The 23547-nt window shown below is 35.6% G+C and overlaps 2 protein-coding genes across 3 annotated transcripts; both read left to right on the top strand.

Moving 5' to 3' along the window:
* The first annotated feature begins 3237 nt into the window (after positions 1–3237).
* LOC136687484 (CD209 antigen-like protein E) lies at positions 3238–9485 on the top strand. 2 transcript variants are annotated; one of them, XM_066661938.1, is made up of 7 exons: positions 3238–3319; positions 3643–3702; positions 6590–6688; positions 6907–6966; positions 7076–7197; positions 7299–7411; positions 8460–9485. In XM_066661938.1, exons 1-6 carry the CDS (start codon positions 3298–3300, stop codon positions 7401–7403), a joined length of 468 nt encoding a protein of 155 aa, XP_066518035.1. In that variant the 5' UTR covers positions 3238–3297; the 3' UTR covers positions 7404–7411; positions 8460–9485. The 2 variants fall into 2 exon arrangements, with proteins under 2 accessions (XP_066518035.1, XP_066518036.1); XM_066661939.1 differs by lacking the exon at positions 3643–3702 and having other exon boundaries at positions 3259–3319; positions 6599–6688.
* Positions 9486–18932: 9447 nt separating this feature from the next.
* Positions 18933–22129, top strand: LOC136675807 (CD209 antigen-like protein E). Its single transcript, XM_066652570.1, has 4 exons — positions 18933–19140; positions 19566–19690; positions 19784–19884; positions 21979–22129. The coding sequence occupies exons 1-4, from the start codon at positions 18933–18935 to the stop codon at positions 22127–22129; spliced, it is 585 nt and encodes a 194-aa protein (XP_066508667.1).
* The last annotated feature ends 1418 nt before the right edge of the window (positions 22130–23547 follow it).

Below are 23547 nucleotides of genomic sequence, written 5' to 3'. Positions count from 1 at the left end.
CCTTATACTGATAACTCGTGTGAGTAACTGTGGCTTATTGGGAACAAAAACTGAAAAATTATTTTAACTCCAGGTTGACTTTAAATAAAGATGCTCCTAATATATCTAAAACCTGTGTGAATGAGCTACCAATGCCAGCAGACTAAATCCTAATAGCATCAATTGCCCAATTCATTTCAGTACAAGTGTTTTGACAGCTGCAAATGCCATGCAAGAGTTTTAGCATTCAGTTTGCAGACTTTGGCTTTCTTACTGTTTCTGTCTTTGTATCATATGAAAACCACATCCATTGCAGTAAGCTCGGTGCATTCTTGTCTTGTCTATTTCCTGTTTATTTCTGCTAAAAGGGGTACTAATAAACAAAAGAGTCCTATCGTGGCAGAAGAATATTTCTATCAGTTTTTCAGTTCAAATGTAGAGCATGTTGAGATGCTTTGTATATAGAAAATGCTCAATAAATAATGATTTTATTCATCACAAAAAAGTGAAAAAAAAAAAACAATTAAATTTTTAAATGATTGTATTATTTGCATTACTCTAACTGGTCATTCCTTTTGTCTCTCTTCTGTATTTTAGGGGGTTATATTCATATAACTTCAGCTGGATAATTACTAATTTGGTCAAATTCAGTTTTCAATTTTTTAAGTTTAAAGCAGCCTTTTATTAGTCATTTATGGAATTAAACAAATTGAAGCAAGATTAATTTAGGGGTTTAAGCTATTTTAATATGCAGTGACATAAGAATAAAATATAAATATTTGGAGACAACAGAAATAGTACAAACAAATAGCATGTCCACATTTGTTGTATAACTGTTTTACTTTGTATTATATTTTGCAATTACTATATGTTATAGTTTTATATTTAAATGTTTTTTTAGAATAAGCTTAGTTACATTCTTATGGTAAACTTTATGTACATTTTAATTTTACTTTAAAAACAAAAAAAAACTCATTGATGAAAATATGTCACTTTAAATGATTTGTTGTAAAGGAGGAAATAAACAGGATAATTGATTTTCATAATTATTAAATATGTAATTTGAAAAATATATTTAGATTTCCGTTATATGTCATATTGCTGTTCTAACACGTTCACTAAGCCAAATCTGTGACATTTAGATACTGAAGAGTAGAATAATGTCTACAAGAAATATACAGTGCTCTTCATAATGTGGGAGAGAAGCACATTTTTATTCCATATGCCCCTTTGCTCAACAAAGTGATTAAAATACACATTCTAAGCTTTAAAGATATTTGCCATATTTAAAATTACAACAATTTGTTTTTACAAAGACCCCCTTATATTAGGACAGCATAATGTTTTAGGACATTTTGCACAGTGACACACTCACACCTATGGACACTTTTGAGTCACCAATCCATCTACCGACGTGTGTTTTTGGATCGTGGGAGGAAACCAGAGCACCCAGAGGAAACCCATGCAGACACAGAGAGAACACACAATTCCTCACTCTGAACTGAGCTTTTAACATGGATGTTGCCACAAAGCAGCTTCACAGACTTAGTATCAGATCAGATCATGTGGATCAGAAAGTCCCATGAAAGCAAGCTGAAGGCAACAGCGGCAAGGAAAAGCTCCCTGAAGGCTGGAGGAAATTTGGAGTCTGCAGTTGCCATTGTTCAACATGAGGACAAGAGATGTTCAGATGAAGGTCAATTGAGCTATTGTGAGTTTAGAAAACAAGAATAAAACTGTTAGAGTCATTGGTAAAACATTGGAATTACCAGAAATAACTGTTTAGAATATTATTGTGAAGAAAGATGGCACTGCTGAGCTCATTAATCATAAAGGGACTGCTAGGCCAAGAAAGACCTTCACTGCTAATTACAGAAGAATATTTACTATGGTAAAGTCCCCCATTGTCTTGGAGACAGATCAAAACAGACTTGAGGTGGAAGGTGTCTATTTTTCAAAGACTATTTTCTGCAGAAATCTTCATGAACAGAAACACAGAGACTGTATAGCAAGGTGCAAACCACTAATTAACCACAAAATCATAACACCAAGATGACATTTAAGAATATTTAAAAGAGCTTCTGGAGAAAGTCTTGTGGACAGATTAGACCGAGATTAACATGCTATCAGAGTGACGGCTTGAGTGAAGTTAGACTTGTGAAATGTGGTGAGGTGTCATTGTTTGACCTGGTATGGCTGCCCATGTATTGCTGCACTTAAATTCATTCATGGTGTATGTGCTGAAGACAGTAGCTCAATGAATTCTAAGGTCTATAGGAATTCTTACCTGCTCGAGTTCCAGTTAATAACTCCAACATCATTGGATGACGCTTCAGCCAACAACATGATCACGGTCCGAATGTACTACTGAGGCTACTGAGGCTACTGAGGCAACACAATGTGTATTTTTTAATCATGAGTTATTGATATGATATCATTTTAAAGTAATGAGCATATCAGGATGTGTATTTTGTTATTCATGGTCTTATGGTTAAAATAAATCAAATGGGCTAGAAATTTCAAGCTATAACCATCCCAGACTTTTCTTTTTGTTTATTTTTTTTTCTTTAATTCAGTTGGTCCAGAGACTACCTAGAATCATTGGGTGCAAGGCAGGAACACACCATGTAGTCCTTCACAGAGCAACACACACTCATACATTCACTCACACCTACAGACACTTGAGTCGCCAATCCACCTATCAACCTGTGTTTTTGGACCATGGGAGGAAACCAGAGAACCCGGAGAAAACACTCGCAGAAAACACCAAACTCCTTACAGTCACCCGGAGTGGGACTTGAACCCACAGCCTCCAGGTCCCTGGAGTTGTGTGACTGTAACACTACCTGCTGCACCACCGTGCCTCCTTAATTCAGTTCAATTTAAAAGAATTAATCAAAAGTAAAACAACAAAAGGGTGAAGGGTGATCACAAAAAAGTGAAATAATTCCAAATTAATTATCTCATAAATTCCTTTACAACTTTATACAGATCAAAAAAGACTAGAACTATAAAAATCTTGACAAATAAAATGAGAGATTATCTGTAGCCTTCACTACATTCATCATAAGCTTCGCTTACTTTAAGTTACTTTCCTACATTGCAGTTTTTAATCTGTATATCAAACAAAAAGCCACAAAACCTTCAAACACCCTGGTGTGAGCCTCTGCATTTCCTGTTTGTTTCAGCATTTAGCGTTATGGAAAAAAAAAAAAAACAGTTGTTCCTTTACTTCATATACTGCTTTCAGACAGAGGTGGCAATTATTAATGATCGGAATATAACAGTACACACTGGGACACAAACAGGGACACAAGGATGACAGATAGAAATATGATAGGTAAAGGCAAGCACACATTTATTTAAAAATTCCTTTATGAATTTTATAGTGGTTACAGTGGTATAGTGGTAGAAAAATGCATAGTGGTGGGATTTGGTCGCTGGTTTGTTACATTAAGACACATTAAGCTTCTTTAAATTAAAGCATCTTTCACTGTCATTTTAAATGGAGTAGAAACATTTTGTTTGTATCAGTGTAAAGTTAAAAAAATACTACATCCGCGCAGATCATCGTGTGAAAAAATCATTTGTTCATCCATCAATTTATTTATGTATCTATTGTCTGTATGCTAATGATTGTCTGTTTGCTGAACACTTATTCAGTTCTGCATCAGGGAAGGTGCAGAGCTCATCCACAATTACCAGGCAAAAGGCAGAAACAAGGTAAAGAACGGCATTATCTGTTCAAATGTTTTCATTTGAATATTTCTTTCTGGTCTTAGGTCTGATACAAACAAAAATGTTGGGAAAAAAACTCTGTTATTTTCTATTTGTGTTCTTGTTATTATAGGAATTATGTAAAATATTAATATATTTGAAAATATAATATAAATGAAAGTCAACATTTGTTTTTCAGGTTGATAACCTGTTACTCTCTAATTTAGATAATCTCATATAAGTTTTGAGTGCGGTCACAGATACACACCATGGATGAATATTAAAATGTTCTGTGAAATGTGCCTTTGCTCATTTAATGATCAGATTTAAATACACGCCACAATGATGAAAGAGAGACATTGTTCTTAAACTAAAGTAGTGTTCACTAAGGTTTTCTCCACAATATATTGATCGCCTCAGTATAATAATGGATTTATCAATGACTTTGGCTGGAATTATACCAAACCATGACTGTATTTTAATTGTCTGAGATTTTTATATTCTTATCTTTTGTCCCATTTGTTGCTGGTGAAAGATTTGTTTAATATTATTATAAAGTAAATAACTTATTGTAAAGTAACAATCCTTGACCGTTCCTACCAATGATGGTAGAGAAACCTTGTGCACACACTAGATCTTGTTTTATGGTAAAGTGTAACTGTTTAAATTTGAAATTTCGTTTCTAAATCCAGTGCTTCAGATTGTCACTGTCATATTTTAACCCTTACACTACTGTGTAGTTTTTTTTGTTGTTTTTAAAAATATGGAGACCTACTTAGGGTCCCTCTTGCCTAGTCCCGTCACAATTATGCACTTCAAACCTAAAGCTGAACATTGCCTGAATGTCAGTACTTGCTAGACAAGAATGCAGGAGAATATTTTGCAGAAATGTACAGGTGTCTTTTTAATATACTTATAGCAAAAGATTATCAAAATTAAAATGTTTCAAATGCTGGTCAAAATCCTAAGGTTCTTAATAAAATCAGAGCTGTTCTTAACACCCACAAATCAGTTTGTACTGATGTTACCTTTGAGACCTGTAATATTTATATTTATCCATTTTAACCCACCTTCATATCTTAAGTTAAATATTGGATCATTTGAAATCTTTGGCCTGTCCTACAGATTTAGATTTCAGTTTTTAAAAATTCACTGCTGCTTTCGACATCATCTGTCACAGCATCCTTATGTCTATTTTGGCATTAAAGGTACCACTCTGAAGTGGTTTAGATTTTATTTATCTGCCAGAAGTGTTCTGTCAGAGTTTATCCTTTACTGTATATTAGAAGGGGGACATTGTGCTTATAGCCACTAAACTATTGAATCATTTGCCGCTGCAAGTTAGGATGGCACCCACATTGATTTCAAATCCCATCTTAAGTCATATTGGTTAACACCTTCGGTGAAACCTGTTTTTGTATTTGTAAATATATGCACAACGTGTAACCTGGTAATAATGCTTTGTAATGTTGTTTATAAATGTTGGTTTTTTTAATGTTTAAATGCACATCTCGCACCATTAATTTCCCTCATATATGTGGCCTTAGACAATGAGCAAGCAATGTAGGTTTATCTTTCAATTTGACATTTTTCAAAAAATAATAATTTACATGATTCTGGGCATGTCTATGATAGCTTCCTGGACCTTCAAATACAGAGCTACATATATACATATTTCTCATTTTTGTTGTTTGACGGTAAAACACCTCTAATTCTCCTTGCTGTATTTTGTCCCCCCAAAAAAATGTAAAAAAAAAAAAAAAGATTATGTTTTAAACTGCAGTAATATGTCTGTCTTTATTTAATTAGTTTGCATTTAAGTGATTAATTGATACAAATTTTAGACATAATGTATAAATAATGAGATATCTTTAAATGTCAGTCACAATCTGAAGCATTCAATTATGGTATTGTAAACATTTAGAAGTATTGGTATGTATTATAGGTTCTTTATAATTATTCACGGGTCAATATCCATAACTAACATTGACACTTACATAAGTTACAATTACATAATAATTCATTACAGTTCATTATAAGAGACATTATTGGAGATTATAAGTATGAATGCAAAGCATTATTACCAAGTTACAAAGTTATAATCACATTTATGAAGGCTTATAAATATGGGCTTCATAGAATGTGTTACCTCATTTTATTCTTTGGCTTTTAGTATGATATTTATTTTTTTATTTTATTTTCATTTTTATCTTTCTCTCTGGTTTTTTATGTTAATTGGACAGTACTTTGGTCAACATTCTGTTGTTTTTAAAACTATGTTTTAATTGAAGCCGACATTGACTGGAAAGTTGGAAACATTTCACCCATCCTTGCTCATCAAGGACTAAGATTATTAAACATTACAATATCCTTTAAATTCATTAATGAAATCATCTGTATACTGTTATTAAAGGGGCAGCCGTGGCGTTAAAAAATGGACTAGAGACTGGAATGTCACCAGTTCAATTCTCAGGAGAGGCAGGAAAAAATTAATCCACGGTAAAGTGCCATTGTGCAAGGCACCTAACCCCCAGACTACTCCCCAGGCACAGAGACAGTTTGCAGCCGGCTGCTCCGGCTGTGTGTGTGTTCACTGTCTCTAGAGTGTTTTAAGAATTGCTCTGTAGTATGAGTTTGTGTGTGCCACGGATGTGTCAAATACAGAGAAGCAGGTTCTGCTATATTCTACAAGTAGAGCATTTTTACAGTCAGTAACTATTTTTATCAGATAATTTGGTTTATTCATTTTTAGGAGTATTTAAAAATATAACAAAAAGTGCTTCTAACACCAACATATTCCTGCTTCAAGAGGTATAATCAATGAGCAGATTTCACAAATTAAGTAATAAAATTATTCATTATTAAAAAAAATATATAATATATATTTGTGTAGTTTGTTTAGCAAGTAGAAGAAGATGTTGTGGACTTGCTGTATGTTTTGGACTGCTGTGTCTTCTCCTGGTCATCAGCAACATCGTGCTCTGCCTGTACTGTAAGTGTTTTGAAATATACAAATATGAAACCGTTAAAGAAACAGTTATACATCATCAAAGGAAACATAAGTGGAGTAATGTCCTTGTGCACTGCTGCAAAAGTGAATTAAAGAGAACTAATGTTATGCATTTCCTGGGACTGAATACTATTTTCTGGGCATATGTTTCTGGAAAAAGCATTAAGTTTTCACCTTCTCTGTGTTTTATCTTAATGCAGATATCAACTTAAAAATGGAGAAAGAAGAACAATGCCAGCTGAGGAATCAAACTGTGATTGGTGAGAAGACAAAAAAACAAAACAAAACAAAAAGATATATATATATATATTTCTTTTTTTTTTTTTGCTGTATATTTTTACACTACTAAATCATGGCTTGTTTTTTTAGCGAAGAAGTATGGATCCAGCTATTACTACATTTTAGAATGGACCAAAACATGGAGTAAGGCCAGAGAGGACTGCAGAGAAAAAGGAGGAGATCTGCTGATCATAAACAGCAAAGAGGAACAGGTCATATGAGAGAGAGAGAGAGAGAGAGAGAGAGAGAGAGAGAGAGAGAGAGAGATACATGAATTCTGATAAAATTCTAATACTACTATGTCTTCCTGCAGGAGTTCATAAACAAACAAGGCATAAATACCTGGATTGGTTTAACTGATGCAGAAAAAGAAGGAGAGTGGAAATGGGTGGATGGTTCAGCACTGACCACTGGATAAATTCATCTGTAGGATGTTTAAATCTGATCAAAACTTTTATGAATTAAATCAAGGTGGATTAGATTAATTTACTATGAATAGAAGGAGGCAAAATTTGAGCAAAAATATACTTGAGAAATCGCAAAAACATAAATGATCTGAAATGTCATCTATAACTCTGTTAATGTACGGTTTGTAGGACACTGTTGGCTGAATAATTTGTGTTGGTGCACTATCCTCAGACCAGAGGCGCTTCTGAGGGCTTTAAAAACACAAGTAGCCCTGCTGTGTCTAATTTTCTTATAACAGCACAACATACAAACACACCACCACCATTACGTCAGTGAAACTGCAGCACTCTGAATGATTCACCACCCAAATCATCCTGACAACTGAAGAGCAGGGTGAAATGAGGATAAGAAATTATGCAGAGAAATAGGTGGATTAGAGTCATCAGTGTGTGTGTATGTGTGTGTGTGTGTGTGTGTGTGTGTGTGTGTGTGTGTACCGTGAAATGGACAAGCGGAAAAGATGATGATGATGAGATGTATATATATATATCACACTAACATATTACACAGTTAAGAAATACAAGCTAAACTATCACTTTACACAGTACTTCATCGATCATTGTGTACTAACTATGTTAGAGGAAGTAAAATGAGGGCTAAGTAACAGTTTGGTACATTACTGCTAGGCATTTAATCAATCACTAAATAATTAACTAGGCATCATTATGTGTTAAATTATGAAAAAAATTATTTAATAATAAATAAGTGACATTTCATTTATCCCAATTTATTTAGAATTCATTAGTTACAATCTTAATCATGTTACAGACATATGTAAATGTAGCATTAGGAGTCTTGCTGTAGGACTTGGTTTAGCATGGTGTTCCTAACTGAGCAGGGATTAGAACTGAAACATCTTCTGCATTAAAGGCAGCAGTGTTAGCCTCTACTCTACTCAAACCACATTCAGACCCCTCAAGTAATGTGTTGCCTGTGAATCAAATAATATAAAATTAAACAATGTCAAATGTCTGATTCCTACCTCTGTGCTGTTTGTTAATCTCAGATACTGGAGGCCAGGTGAACCCAATAATGCTGATCATGGGGAGAACTGTGCTGTTTTCTGGGTCTCCCCTCCCGCACTGAACTCCTGGAATGATATGGACTGCTTGCAACTGTCATTCTCTATCTGTGAATCCACAAAGCCACCATCGAACTAGAGAACTTCAAACCATTTGCTACTTTTGACTCCAAATTGATCACCACTATCATTTTAAAGCAACATATTCCATTGGCAAAAGGGGAAAAATGGACAATGTGAACACAACCTAACACAAGGTAAATATAACATGGATATTATAACACATCTGTTGGTCATTTTCAACAAGTTGTATGGCACAACATAATTATTATATGACAACTGACATAAGCCTATGTAAACATCTATAAAGTCCATCAAGTAGTAGCTGTGTGGCCTATATAGGTGTCATTCAACACTGTGAAAGTTCATCTAGAATAAAATGTTCAATTAAGAAAATATTTAATGTATTAAGGTTCAATTAAAATGCATTTTTAGTATTTTTTGTAAAGACATTATGGATTTATAAAGATTTAATCTGAAATATTAAAAAATGAATATTAAATAAACTTAAATTCTATATGCAAAAGTAGTAGATGGGCCTTATAATTCAACAGTTTTAAGGTGCACCATTTGTGGACACAGACAATCAGTTGTACACGCACAACTTTTATAATCTCTATAGAAATCCAGTGCTCTGTAGGAGCCACACATGCACTTACGATCAGTGCCTAGTGTCAGCTGGAGTGGAGTAATGCCCACCAGTACAATGTGGTGAAGCAGTGGAACTGCTTTAAGTGAAGGAGTGTGATCCAGTAACTTTGGGATGGATAGAGTTGAATGTTGTGATCCAGAACTCATCTTCTAACATCAGAACCTGACCTCAACGTTACTGTAATGAATCAATATCATCACATCACAGTTAAATTTGAAATCGTTATTGTAGCAAATTGGGTTAAAGAAGGAAACATTTTGATAAGCATCTACAGATTTGCCATTTCGGTTAAATTCAATTTTATGGTTTTGATATTTCTGCTTCTGCTTTGTGGTTGAAAATAAACTTGCTTTGATTAACATGCTCTCTTTTCACATGAGTTTTTTTCTGTAGCATATATATTTTTCATTGTTAAATATGAATCAAAACTAAATGTAGGGCACAGTCACACAGCTCCAGGGATCAAGGGTTTGGGGCTTGAATCCTGCTCTGGGTGAATCCTGCTTCAGTTTCCTTCCACAGTCTAAAAACACATATTGGAAGTGGACTGGAGACTCAAAAGTGCCCGTAGTCACCGTATGATTCCAGGTAGTCTCTGGACCCACCTCGCCCCTGAGCTGGATAAGCGCTTACAGACACTGAATGAATGAATGAATGAATGAATGTATAACTAAAAACTTAAACTTTGTGAATGGAAACATTATAATTTATATTCAGACTTTTAAAAGAGTATGTTGTTGTTTAATGTGAAATAAAACCCTTTAAGATCTACATTTGGGAAAACATTGCCTGCAGTCAGTTAAACTTTTACAGACTTTTAGACTGTTACAAATTTTACAGATTGGTGGATTACTCTTAGAGGAAAAGGGGCATCGCTCCTCTTTATCAGTGGTTAGAATGGGAAGCAGAGGTTTCAGACTGGCTGCAGTGTTTGTAGGACTGCTGTGTTCCTCTGCTGATCACCAACATACTGCTCTAATTACGGTCAATATTTCAGCCTCAAACAAAAAATATGTTGTTTCTAAGAATATCATTTCAAAAAAATAAAAATAAATAAATAAATGCTACAATCATCATACATCAATACTGATAATCTGGGGCAGGAACCAGGATAATCTTTTTTTTCTTTTAAATATATGCAGATTTTATCTATATTACAATACAATTAATCTATTGTGAATGTGAAATATTATAATTTAAAAATCAGCTGCACAATAGCCTTGTGAAGGATTGGCCCCCCTCCAGGGTGTATTCCTGCCTTGCGCCCAATGATTTCAGGTAGGCTCCGGACCCACCACGACCCTGAACTGGATAAGCGGTTACAGAATGATTGAATGAATGAATGCACCACAATAAAGGGTCTTTTTCATTATAATGCACCACAGTTGTCATTGGGAGACAGGCTAGTTTAGCACCCACACTCTTACGTCAGACAACCATGCTACTGTAATTTTTACACTCTCAGAAAAAAAATAGTACAGTAGAGGTACAGTATTGTCATTGAAATAAAAACAGTGTAAATGTACCTTTAAAAAGGTAAAACAGTGGTGTTAAAGTCCAGTTGTGTTCCCTAAAGGTACATTACAATCTCTTCACCAGAAGGAGGGTTGAATATTTGTAATTGTTCATAATAGAAATGTGTCAAACAAAAGAAAATCCGTCCTGCAGATGAAATTCGTCATATAAAGTCAACACAACATTAAAATCTATAATTTTTATAGAATATGGTGCAGTTAAGTTCCCTAACTGAAGGTACTAGAATGTACCTTTGGGGGTACCACCACAGTGACAGCAAAATGTACCACCACAGTGACACTATTTCAGACAGTGTACAGAATGTAGTTTTCCAATGTCATGATTAAACAAGAACTGACATCCCATTCTTTAAATAGACATCTTGAAATCAGAACTTTGGCCAAAAATGTGAATCTAATTTGTATGTGGTGCCTTCACAGATAAACATTTATTCATGACATGTGCACAACTGCACCCCTACACCATTACCCTAGCTTTTAATTGATTGTAACAATCTGGACTGCCCAGAGGACACAATGTCTATTATTTTAGTAAATAATCTGAAAGGTTGATTTAATCAGACTGAAATACTCATTTCAGATGTGCTCCAGCCCTGAGAAGATGTCTCTCAAATATTGCCTCTGCTGTGCATACATTCTTAACTTTTATTCCTGTATGCAGTCATGAGTTAATTCACAACAGTTGATTAAAGTAAAACAATCACAGCAGCATGACAGCTGAGGTATTTACAAAAATCCTGGTGTAGATCATGAAATACAGTTATTTCTCTTTTTATTAGTTTATATAAATATTATTATTTAAAATGCTGTATAATGCAAGTTTTGCATAACTTAAAATCTAACTTTCCCATAAACAATTACAGCAAAGTGGTAGTTAATGTTACATATGAATATTATTTATTGTATTTTTCAGACAAAAACAATAAATGACAAAGAGAAAATTAATTTTGTAACTTGTGTTGGATGAATAAATAAATAAATAATCTCTCTCACACACACACTCTTGGATTTGTGACATAAGAAACAATTTGAAAACAAACATTTAAAAATTAAAACTTATATTGAAGCCACATTTAGACCAAGCTGATGCTGATTTCTGAAATGTTTCATTTTGTCATTAAGCTTTTTTTTTTCTTAATAACCTATAGCTGTAATTCATGGATTATAAACTTACGCAAAATGCGAGGTGACTGTATATGTTTTTTGTAAATTTTAGAATTTCATTACATGTCAAAGTCCATTTATTACCCACTGTATCTCTCAGATTCACTTTTAGTCCATTATTTGAATTGAGGTTGGTACGAGTTCAGACAAAAATGTATCATGCCTTTTTTCAATTCAGATATAAATGTAAAAAGGAGGCTTTATAAAGTGAGAGTATCTTGTCCACTTGCAGAAACTTGAATGATAATACAGAATAATGACTAGGCAAGTGAAACAGCCAGCATTATACTTTTTTCTTATCATTTCAAAACAAGAAACTGTTAAAAAAGGAAACTTTGTTGTATAGACACACTACTAAAATATGACTGTACTTTATTGTTCTCTAGAGGAGCTAGACCTAAAAGATGGATATGGGAGCTGGGAGAATGCAGAAGTGTAGTTCAGTTATTCACAGAAGCAGGCTTGGGACTGAGGGATAGCTTGTTGAATCCCATAGACTTTGTTGCAGAATTAAAACAGTTATCATCAGTAAAGCTGATGATAATGGAGTGGAGGATTGTGCTGTGTTCACTTCTTTAGTGAAAGCACTGAAGGCATGGAATGAGACACACTCTGCTTTTGAGAGACACTGCATCTGTGAGTCTACACTGCCACCTTCAGTAGCAGTAGGTCACTTTAATAAAGGTCATAAAAATATCGTAGGTTAGTATCCCCCAAACATTTCTGAATCTTCCAGAAGTTTTAACATGGAACATATAGCTCCCATGTGAGCAAGCCAGAGGTGACAGTGGCAAGGAAAAACTGCCTTAGAGATGATAGATGATAGAGCGGCACGGTGGCGCAGCCGGTAGTTGGGTTTGATTCCCGCTCCGGGTGACTGTCTGTAAGGAGTTTGGTGTGTTCTCCCCTATCTGCGTGGGTTGGTGGAATGGTGACTCAAAAAAATAAAAGTGTCTGTAGGTGTGAGTGTGTGTGTGTTGCCCTGTGAAAGACTGGAGCCCCCCTGTATGTTTTCCTGGACCCACCACGACCCTGAACTGGGTAAGCAGTTACAGATAATGAATGAATGGACCACGCCCAGAGAAGCGTGAAGGAAGAAAGGAAATGTCCAGTTTCAACCTAAATGTAACTGATCCCCCCAGTCAGAACTGAGTTAAGGGAGAGTTGGTTAAAGAAAGTAATCTGCAGTGTACAAAAGGACATAAAATATAAACACATATACAAATAAACTGTAAACTGTATCTTAATGTTCCATTTTCTGTAGAGGATGAGCATTTATTTTCACTTAGCAAATCAACAAAAATAATTATTTGAACAAATGCCATTTTTCCACCTATAGTCTAAAAACTGTGCACACATATGTACATACAAACAAACCAGCACATGTACATACACCTCTGTGATACATGATGTCTCTAGGTTCTAGATTCTAGGTTCTGGATGAATGGTGAACCCAATGCTGAAAATGAAGAGGAAGACTGTGCTTTTTCCTTTGACGGGGCTTACACACTTAAGACATGGAATGACATAAGCTGCTTTACAACATGTAAATGGATCTGTGAATACATGCTGCTGTCTGCTAAACTGCTCCAGTAATGTACGAGGTTTATTTTCAGTCCTTTCAAATGTGCATTCAGTAGCTTTTTCCAAGTATTCTTCTTATATACACTAACTGCATCGTCTGTAGGGGTAAAAGCTATAAGGTCTAAAAGAAGTTGATTCTTTGTCTCATGCAAGTTGCACTGGATAGAAAAAAATATTAATAACTAGCAATTTCATAAATTGTTTTGTCTTACCTTTCTGAGGTAAGAATGACGAGCTGCATGTTTAAAGAAATGATAAAACTATGTAATCATGATTAGCAGTACATTATATAGAATATTTGGGGATTGGGGAGAGGAGTTGAATGTTTTTTGTGATGTGAAATTGATTATTTAAAGCAGGTAGAGGTGTGGTTATTCTACTTCTCAGAGATTTAATGTAAAGACATAAATGTTAATCTGCTACTGTACATTAAATAACTGAAAGGACTTTGAATGAAAATGCTAGAATAAAAGTTGTTCAAGAGAACAGTTGTATCTCTTTTTAAACTGTCCTGTTTGCTTCTTCAGGTCTTCACTTCTGAAGCTTTGACGACTAAAATGCAAGAGTCAGTGACTGCTCAGTCCTTGTGGTCACAGGCCTCTGAGCGACAGGAACTCAAAACCAAAGTATCTCACACTTATTTCTCCATCACACTTATAAAGACAACTTGCACTCTGCAATGCAAATACCCAACAATTGTTGAACTACTCAGCCAAGCAGCCAAACTAGCATGTAACCAAACCAGCATGAGATTTACTTTTAATCTTAACCATTGGTTCAGAGCATAAACAGGGTTCAATGGTTTGCCCAGCACTCAGCCAAAACAGGTAGTGGCTGATTTACTTAAGTTAGCAGTGGAGTATTCATGCATTCATCAATTTCAGGGTTTCAGTGGGTCTGGAGCCTACCTGGAATCATTGGGCGCAAGGCAGGAACACACACTGGAGGGGGTGACAAATCTTCAGAAAGCAACATACACTCACACCTATGAACACTTTTGTGTGCTAATTGTGAAGAACTAGTCCCCCTCCAAGGTGTGTTCCCTCCTCGTGCCCAGTGATTCCAGGTGGGCTCCGGACCCACCGCGACCCTGAACTGGATAAGAGGTTGAATGAATGAATGAATGAATAATGTAATTACTTGGTGAACTCTGAGGAATGAAACTTCAAAAGAATTTTTTATTCTAAGATGTGTTTTTCTTCATAAAGTCATTGTGTTGCCATACCTTAATTAAAAAAAAAAAACACTGAATTAAAAAAGCACTGAATTATAAACCACTGTGTTCAAGCACAGTTTGTCTGTGCATCCACAATCACAAGTTAAAACTCACAAATGCAAAGAACAATATATAAATAGAATCCAGAAACAGTGCTTCAAGCCCTGGGCCTGAACTGAGGTAAGGTGGGGCGGCACAGTGGCACAACAGGTAGTATTGCTGTCACACAGCTCCATTGTCCTGTGGTTGTGGGTTCAAGCCCAGCTCTGTGTAGGTGTGTTCTCCCCGTGTCCATGTGGGTTTCTTCCCATGGTTCAAAACACCCACCTTGGTAGGTGGATTGGTTACTCAAACAAGTCTCAACTCAACTTTATTTATAGAGCACTTTTCCATAGTCCATAGGTGTGAGTGAATGTGTGTGGATTGCCTGCATTGCACAGAGAGACTGGGTAGGGTCTGGACCCACCCACCAAAGCCAACCTGAGCTCCTGCTCAAAAATTATATTCGAATTCACTTCCCCATTTTAGCCTTAACAGGTGTGGTTTGTACGAGCAAGTGTGTGTTTTTCTGCTATTGCAATTCATCCATTCATTCATTCATTCATTCATTCATTGTCTATAACCATTATCCAGTTTAGGTTTGCTGTGGTTACAGAGCCCACCCAGAACCACTGGGCGCAAGGCAGAAACACACCCAGTTCCCCACAGGGTGACACACACACACACATATATGCTGCTATGTTTTATTGACTATTCACTGTGCTGCATGCTTCTTATCCTCACTGCACTATGTCTTATGTCAGTACTCTGGGTCCTATATGCCATGAACATTATTTTTTTTCTTATTCTCATGTGTCTACATGCTCTGCTTGTGCCAGCCACCACTTTCAAAGATTAATATATGGCTGGATATCTAAAACACAAATAAAATTAACATGTGCATGCCTCTTTCCTCCTTACTGGTGTCATCACTGTCATACACATATAGTGTGTTAAAATTATGAATTTTTACTGAAGTAAGAATGAGCAAATCATTAAAAATCAAAGTCCATGGGTATTAATGAGTGAGTGGTTGTTTCTGCCAGAACCAGTGATTCTGGGTAGGCTCCAAACCCACCATGACCCTGAAATGGATAAGTGGTTACATATAATATATAAAGGAATTAATTAATTCTCACATTAGATGAGGAGACAGACTATATTTTATTCCCTAAAATTAAAGTAAATTAAAGACCATTAGAAATTCTAAGATCTGATTAAAGAAATGTAAGCTTTTGTCAGCTACTGGAGTTCCAGAAGACGTATCAAAAAACAAGACATTTTAAGAATAGGCATGCAAAGAAGTAGGACAGTGACCTGGAGGAAAACCAAAACATAACTAAGAAACAAATGAGGCCAGAGGTGAGTCCATGACATCCCTATATTACTTTAGACCACAAACACGTCATCAGGGTCAGTATCATTATTGTTGTGTCTTAATAAAGCTTCAGAAGTGACAGCAGCTCAGTGTGAATAAGTGGTACTAGTGCAGTAAATCATAGGGAATTTAAGATGTGGCCAATTTTGAGCTGAGTGCAATGGACAGAGGAGGGCAAGTGAAGAAGATGGTGATTATTTATGAAAGTGAAAATGACAGCAAGCACTTAAAACAGGAACTGCAATCAAGATATGAAGATAAAGCTGTCTGGCAGACATAATGCAGATCATTTGTTGGCTTTTCTTATTTATATTTTGGTTTATTTAGTATATTTGTGCTTTTTGATATTTATATTAATATTACATTTTTGTATGAATACTCTTAATAACTAAGTTCCTGCTAAGTTCTTTAACTAAGTTCATTGCCCTTTAAAAGTGTGTAAATGCATTATTATGCTATAATAATATCTTCATGTAAGTGGCATATAATGGTCTTAAAATTACAATAATTTTGTTTATTTGGTTACTGATGAGGCGGCACGGTGGCGCAGAAGGGAGTGTCGCAGTCACACAGCTCCAGGGGCCTGGAGGTTGTGGGTTCGATTCCTGCTCCAGGTGACTGTCTGTGAGGAGTTGGTGTGTTCTCCCCGTGTCTGTGTAGGTTTCCTCCCACAGTCCAAAAACACACGTTAGTAGGTGGATTGGTGACTCCAAAATGTCCATAGGTGTGAGTGAATGTGTGTGTGTCTGTGTTGCCCTGTGAAGGACCCCCTCCAGTATGTAATCCCGCCTTGGGCCCAATGATTCCAGGTAGGCTCTGGACCCACCGCGACCCTGAATTGGATAAGCGGTTACAGATAATGAATGAATGAATGGTTACCGATGATCAAATAGTGTTGAGTATGTTCAGTTCTATGAACTGCTTCACTTTAAAAAAATGGAAATTGTGAAATGGTTTGTATAGATATTTTCCTATTTTCTGGTTCATGGATTTTTTCTTTTAAATGTAGCAGGTATATTTTTATATAGTTTTTATATGTATATGAAACCTAGAGAATATGTGTATACATTATGCTTATTGTATTCAGGTGTAAAAATTGCTATAATATTTTTGTAAAAATTCATTTGTAACATTTGAATGATATTTTACTAACACTGCATTGTGGAGAACTAGTGTTGCTTGTAAATACCCTAAAGCCACAAAAGCCACACCAAAATATGCCAAGTGTGTTTCTTCTGTGATTATTTCCTGACAACAGCAGATATTTTAATAACTGGCTGAAACTTCAGAGCAAACCATTCTCCTTTCACTGTGTAGTAGGTTAGTGCTGAAATTAGATTAGAGGAGATATACAGGAGAATGGCTAATATGAAAAAGTGGGTAGCACTGACCTGAGTGGAATTAACAGAGGGAAAGTGGGGACATTTATGAAAGTTTAGAGTTCAGAAAATCACAAGAAAGCCTGAGGAAACAAGCTCGAACACTGACAGCACCATCACAAACAGAAAGGAGACAACACAGGCCCAGCTTAAAAAAACAATCAGCCAAAAGCTGATGTGCTAAAGACACTTGTGCATAGTTATTTCCTCCTTACCATTCTCATCATTGATATATCATTATCAGTTCTTAAAATCAATCATTTTTCCGAAATAACAGTAAATGTGTTTAGTAGGAACACACATTGTTTCGTGGAGCACTTTAGCAAGCAAAGTAGCAATCAATATTTTGGAAACACAATTTTTGTTTTGTGCAATCCATGAGAATCAATTTGTGGATCACATAATGTCTATTTAGTAATTATGAACACATTTGAAATTTTACACATACAACACACTCCAAAAAAGTTAGAGGTGCAAAATATGAATAACATATTTACAGAATAATCAAGTTACAGCATTTTGTAACATTTTCCTGTAAGCAGCTTAATATAAAGGATAAAGAAAATCAGTCTTTGCAACAGAAATTTGTTTGTGACTAACAAAATTGCCACAAACTGTAAATGCTATGAATTGAGAGATGCCAGAGATGTTATCATGAAACATGGACACACATGCTACTTCAACCCACAAACACTGAAGTAAAAACACTTCCTTTCTCACGCTTATTTTGTACTAAAATTCTAAAAGCAACAACTTAGTGTGTACCAAGCTCTGAACACAAAATATATCAGAAAGATTGTGTCGAAGGGAATCTATAAACTGCACACAGAGTTAAACTGAGTGAGATGGACGGAAGAGAGCAAGTGGAGAATACTTTAACTATTTATGAAAATGTAGATGATTTAGGAGTGCCGGTAAACAGCACAGGGAGAAAGACAACAGCAACACAGAACAGAGGTAATGTATATAAACACAACAGAAATTAAACCTTTTATTCTCGCCACTGTTTCTTTTCTCTTTGTTGACATGATTTGAAAACTGCTGCTATTTACATTGTGGTGAAATTTCTTGATGTACAGGCCCATAAAATTGGTCCAAAATTACCTTCAAAAAATGTATTAATTGCTTTCCAAGATTTGGGGAATGAATATTTAGAACTTATTTTCAGTTGTTAGAACAAGAATCGGATGTTCCAGACTGGCTGCAGTGTCTTTCGGACTGCTGTGTGTTCTCCTGCTGATCACCAACATAGTGCTTTACGTGAAGTGTAAATATTTCTGAAACACAAATTTCTCATTTCAAATAGAAAAAAAATAATAGAAATAGTTCAATACATTGTCCATATTTCTGATTGCAAATATAGAAACCATAATGTCTTTTGTAACAGCTAATTTAAGCAATGGTAATGTTTTCTTAATGCAGACAATAATATAAAAGAAGAGAAAGATGGTATGTCCCGAGCAGAGAGAGAAACCCTCTTATCCAGCATCAAAAATCTGACTACAGAAAGAGATCAGCTAAAGAACAGCAATCAGGTCGTGATCAAGGAAAGGGATCAGCTGAAGAGCAGCTATCAGGACCTGACTAAGGAGAAAGAGCAGATAAATAAAGCTCTAAATGCAAATAAATCCACCAATACGGATCTATTACAACGATTCGGTGAGTAAAAAAACAGATTCACCCTCTAAAATAATATACTTTTTTTGTTTTATAATTGTTTTATTCTTACATTTAGTGCAACTGACACTCACAATCATTAATGAATCAGTCTGTTGTGCCACTAGGTGTATTAATGAAGAAAAACCTGTAGAATGCGTCTATATTTATGAGATAGTAATGAGAGTAATAATTTCATCCAAGTAAAATGTATTTAGGTCCTTTATAAAAGAAATAATTCTTTTCATTTTGTTCTGGCATCGATTTATTCTCATTCATAAATATGACCAAAGACTTGAAACATTATAGTCATTCACTTCTTTTTCGGTCGTTAGAATTGACAGCAGATGTTACAGACATGTGGCAGTGTATTTAGCAGTTTGTGTTTGTTCACTTGCTGATCACCAGCTTTATTTCTTACCTACAAGGAATAAAGTCACTTGGAAGTAGCTATTACTACATCTCTGATGACTCCAAAACATGGAGTGAAGCCAGAAATGTTTGCAAAGCTAAAGGAGCAGATTTACTGATCATAAACAGCAAAGAGGAACAGGTAAGAGAGAGAGAGAGAGAGAGAGAGAGAGAGAGAGAGATAGAGAGAGAGAGAACTCTGAGCTCTTTCTAATTGCTATCTTTTCTGTTCTAGGAGTTCATTAAAAAACTAAATCTATATGTCTGGCTTGGTTTAACTGATGCAGAAAAAGAAGGCGAGTGGAAGTGGGTGGATGGGTCACTACTGACCAATAAGTGAGTAGCTGTGTTATTTCCCCCCCAAATCTTGTCACATGACATTTACAGATTTTCCTGACACTCATTCACAGTGGCTTACAAAAATGCTTCATGTTCAGACAGAATGTGTATCCTAGCTAGTACAAATAGCTTTGAGTCCAAAATCCCCTTTAGCTCAGACACAGCCAGAACAAGAGCAGTGCTGATACCTAGAAAGAACAAAACAGTGCAATACACAGCTTCTAGTCAGTGTTCATACCTAAAAAGAAAAGTAAACCTAAAAGATCTTGAGATTGAACTTTGAAAAATACTACATTCATTCATTATCTGTAACCGCTTATCCAGTTCTGAATCTGAGTCTGAAAACATAAAATCTTCAGCTGAAAAATATAAAACTTTAAAATTTCAAAACATACAGGATGAAAATATATAATTTATCCCAAAAAATTCCAGAATTGAATCAACATTTTATTTAAACTGAAAAAAAAAAAAAAAAAACCTCATCCTTGGTGTTTTAGCAAGTTTGTTTAATATGTGTTTCTCCTATGGGTACGAACCCCAGTAGTAGAAAAGAATTAGGCTATTAAAGGCTAAAATTGTGATGCTAGAAATATTTTTTCAACTTTTTGGTGTTACTTCCATAAATAAATATATAAATAAATAAATAACGGTAGAACTGCAGTACGGTACGAGTCAGGAATGTACTTTCAACATTTCTTCCCCAACCAACCCCTAAGGACTGCCATAGCATCATAGAAATGCTTTACTTGTAAATATTTATGTAGACTTTTATTTGACGCCAGATATTCAGCTGTTGTATCAATGAAATATTTTGCATTTGTCAGTGTGCACATTTCTGCGAAATATATCTTTATCCAGACATCACCAAATGACAAAAAAGCAAAAAGGCTATACCTCCGATGTTGTCACTGACCAAACGTTCTTTTAATTACACTTTTTAATTTCTGGTGAACCGAGGACATTAGCTGTTAAAGCTTTGTGAGTGGAATTTTTTACCTGTGCTTGGCATTTATTTGAAAAGCTGTGATGGCAGAAAATGTCATCATTTTTATTATGTAAAATAATATTCACAGAGATTAAGTCTGAGTGTATTTAATTTAAACCTACTGTAGTATTTTATTGTGAATTTCATATTTTACATTCTGATTATTTTATTTTATTATGTGCTGCCAGAATCAGTGTGATTTTGCAGTTTTTGTTTTGTACATAACGCGAGACACAGTGAAGTATCTACTACTTAAGTAGATTTTTTCTTGCTATATATATTATATATATATATATTTCTTTTATAATAATTTAAACAATTACTATTACAGCTGTTCCAGTAATTGTTATTTTAAACTAAAAATAATTTTACATGAAGTCAGAATTTGTCAAATCTACCCATTTCTTGCCTGTTTTATAGTGGCATCTGATGATTGGACTAAAGTTACTAGCTAGATAAAGTTTGTTTGCCAATTTAATAAACAGCTACTAGCAAAAAGAAAAAGACCCAAACACATGGAGTGATGCCACTTCTGTGAATGTGTACCTACACCGATTTATGAATGAATGAGGCAGCCAGGGGGCACCAGCCACAATCTTGCATAGGGCTCCAATTTGGTCAGGGCTGGCTCTGACTGCTATTACAGAGGAAAGTCTGGTAAGAGCTAAAATGAACAATTGTACAATTAGAAATTTTCTGTCACATACATCCAAACCACTCTTAAACCTGTATCTCCAGCACATCCATCCTGTGTATGTGTGGTTTGGTCTCATGGACAGTAAAACATAATTCAAGAAAGCAGAAGGAAAAAGAAATGTAAAGTATGGAAACGTCTGCTTTCAAGCTAGCTGTCAGTTATGAGCAGTCCTTGAAAGCTACTCATAACTGTGATAGACCAAGTAGCTGAGGGTCATGCTGCTGCAATGTGTGGTTGAGGTGTAATGTGCAGTTGTTGACTGAAAAGTTCATATGAGAATCACAGAGAATATGCATTTATTTACTTTCATTTTCAAAATGTAAAAAATGTCACAAATCTGTGCATACATATGTTCAAACCAAGAAAAATATGTAAATACATCTATGTGATATTTTGTTATTAATTCAAGGTTCTGGAAAACTGGTGAACCCAATGATGCACATGGAGATGAGGACTGTGTTGCTTTTGCCGAGACTTCTGACCCACTGATGACATGGAATGATATACCCTGCTCTTACAAAGCAGGATGGATCTGTGAATATACATATGCTATGCTGTAAAATGCCACCGCGACCCTGAAATGGAGAAGCGGAGAAGAAAATGATGATGATGATGATGATGTAAAATGCTGCAGTAATTCATTAGTTGCTTGCTTGAATGTGATTTCTTTTAACATAGCTATCAGTCATTTTCCCCTGTGTTTCTCCTTCAAGTACAACCATCCCACCACACCCATGTGCACATCATGCTGTACGCTCTTCACAAATTTTGCTAAATTTGGTTGCAAAAAATTATTGGTTGTACATTTAAAAAAGAATAAAGATAAAATCAAAATTAACCTCACATTGTTCTTAAAGGAATACTATGTAATATGTAGGTTTTTTGTCTCTTGAGCTCCCCCTGCTTGTTGCTGAGTTTAATTCACATTTACAGTGCTACATGGAGAAAGGCTGTCACACACACACACACAAATCCTCCCTCTCCTTTCACAGACACATGCCCTCTCTCTCTCTCTCTCTCTCTCTCTCTCCCTCTCTCTCTCACACACAGATAAGCACACACACACAATGATCTTCTGAGCCAAGGAATATTCACGTCAGTCACAAACATCTCTCTGAGCAATGAAATTGCTGCTTTCTTTTGCAGGGTGTTTGTAAGAGTAGTTTATATTTTTGTGGGAATTCCCACTCCATTCTGTATTAAAATGTCCAGTATTAAAAATGAAAATCCTGAAAGAATATTCAGTGAAAGATAGTTTTGTTGTTTTAATTTTTTATTTCTGGGATCACAAACATTTTCATATTTCAGATTCTCTATCTTCATCAGTCAAATAAATCTAGAAAATTATGCTTTGGATATTGTGGAACATCTGAACAAAAATAAAAAACAATAAAAACAACAATATGCCTGAATTATTCTTTCATTCATTGATTATTCAGTTCAGGGTTGTGGTCGGTCCGGAGCCTACTTGGAACCACTGGTCACAAGGCGGGAACACACCCTGGAGGGGACCCTAGTCCTTCGCAGGGTGACACACACGTATATAGACACTTTTTGAGTAGCCACCTACCAGCATGTTTTTTTGGACAGTGTGAGGAAACCAGAGCACCCAGAGGAAACCCACATGGACACGGGGAGAACACACCTAGCTCCTCACAGACAGTCAGCCAGAGCGCAACTTAAACCCACAATCTCCAACCTGTGCGAATGCGACACTACCCGCTGCGCCAAAATGAGCTCAGGAGGTATGTAGGGCACTAGGACCTAAGGAAAAGACTCAAGTGCTCCGGTTTCCTCCCATGGTCCAAAAACACACAATGTTAGGTGGATATGCGACTCATAAGTGTGTGTGTGTGTGCGTGTGTGTGTGTGTGTGTGTGCGTGCCCTGTAAAAGACTGGTGCCCAGTGATTCCAAGTAGGCTTGGGACCATGACCCTAAACTGGATAAACGGTCACAGATAATGAATGAAGAAATTA

Source organism: Hoplias malabaricus, chromosome 2 (assembly GCF_029633855.1).
Source record: "Hoplias malabaricus isolate fHopMal1 chromosome 2, fHopMal1.hap1, whole genome shotgun sequence".
In the NCBI taxonomy this organism is placed as follows: domain Eukaryota; kingdom Metazoa; phylum Chordata; class Actinopteri; order Characiformes; family Erythrinidae; genus Hoplias; species Hoplias malabaricus.
This window is presented reverse-complemented; position numbering and strand designations above follow the sequence as displayed.

Bases quoted from the DNA above. Each gene is read 5' to 3' on its own strand.
- LOC136687484 (XM_066661938.1), top strand. From the start codon at position 3,298: ATGACAGATAGAAATATGATAG. The intron at 3,320-3,642 runs GTAAAGGCAAGC...ACACTTATTCAG, and splicing joins GACAGATAGAAATATGATAG to TTCTGCATCAGGGAAGGTGC. The intron at 3,703-6,589 runs GTAAAGAACGGC...ATATTTGTGTAG, and splicing joins AGGCAAAAGGCAGAAACAAG to TTTGTTTAGCAAGTAGAAGA.
- LOC136675807 (XM_066652570.1), top strand. From the start codon at position 18,933: ATGTCCCGAGCAGAGAGAGAAACCCTCTTATCCAGCATCAAAAATCTG. The intron at 19,691-19,783 runs GTAAGAGAGAGA...TTTCTGTTCTAG, and splicing joins TAAACAGCAAAGAGGAACAG to GAGTTCATTAAAAAACTAAA. The intron at 19,885-21,978 runs GTGAGTAGCTGT...TATTAATTCAAG, and splicing joins GGGTCACTACTGACCAATAA to GTTCTGGAAAACTGGTGAAC.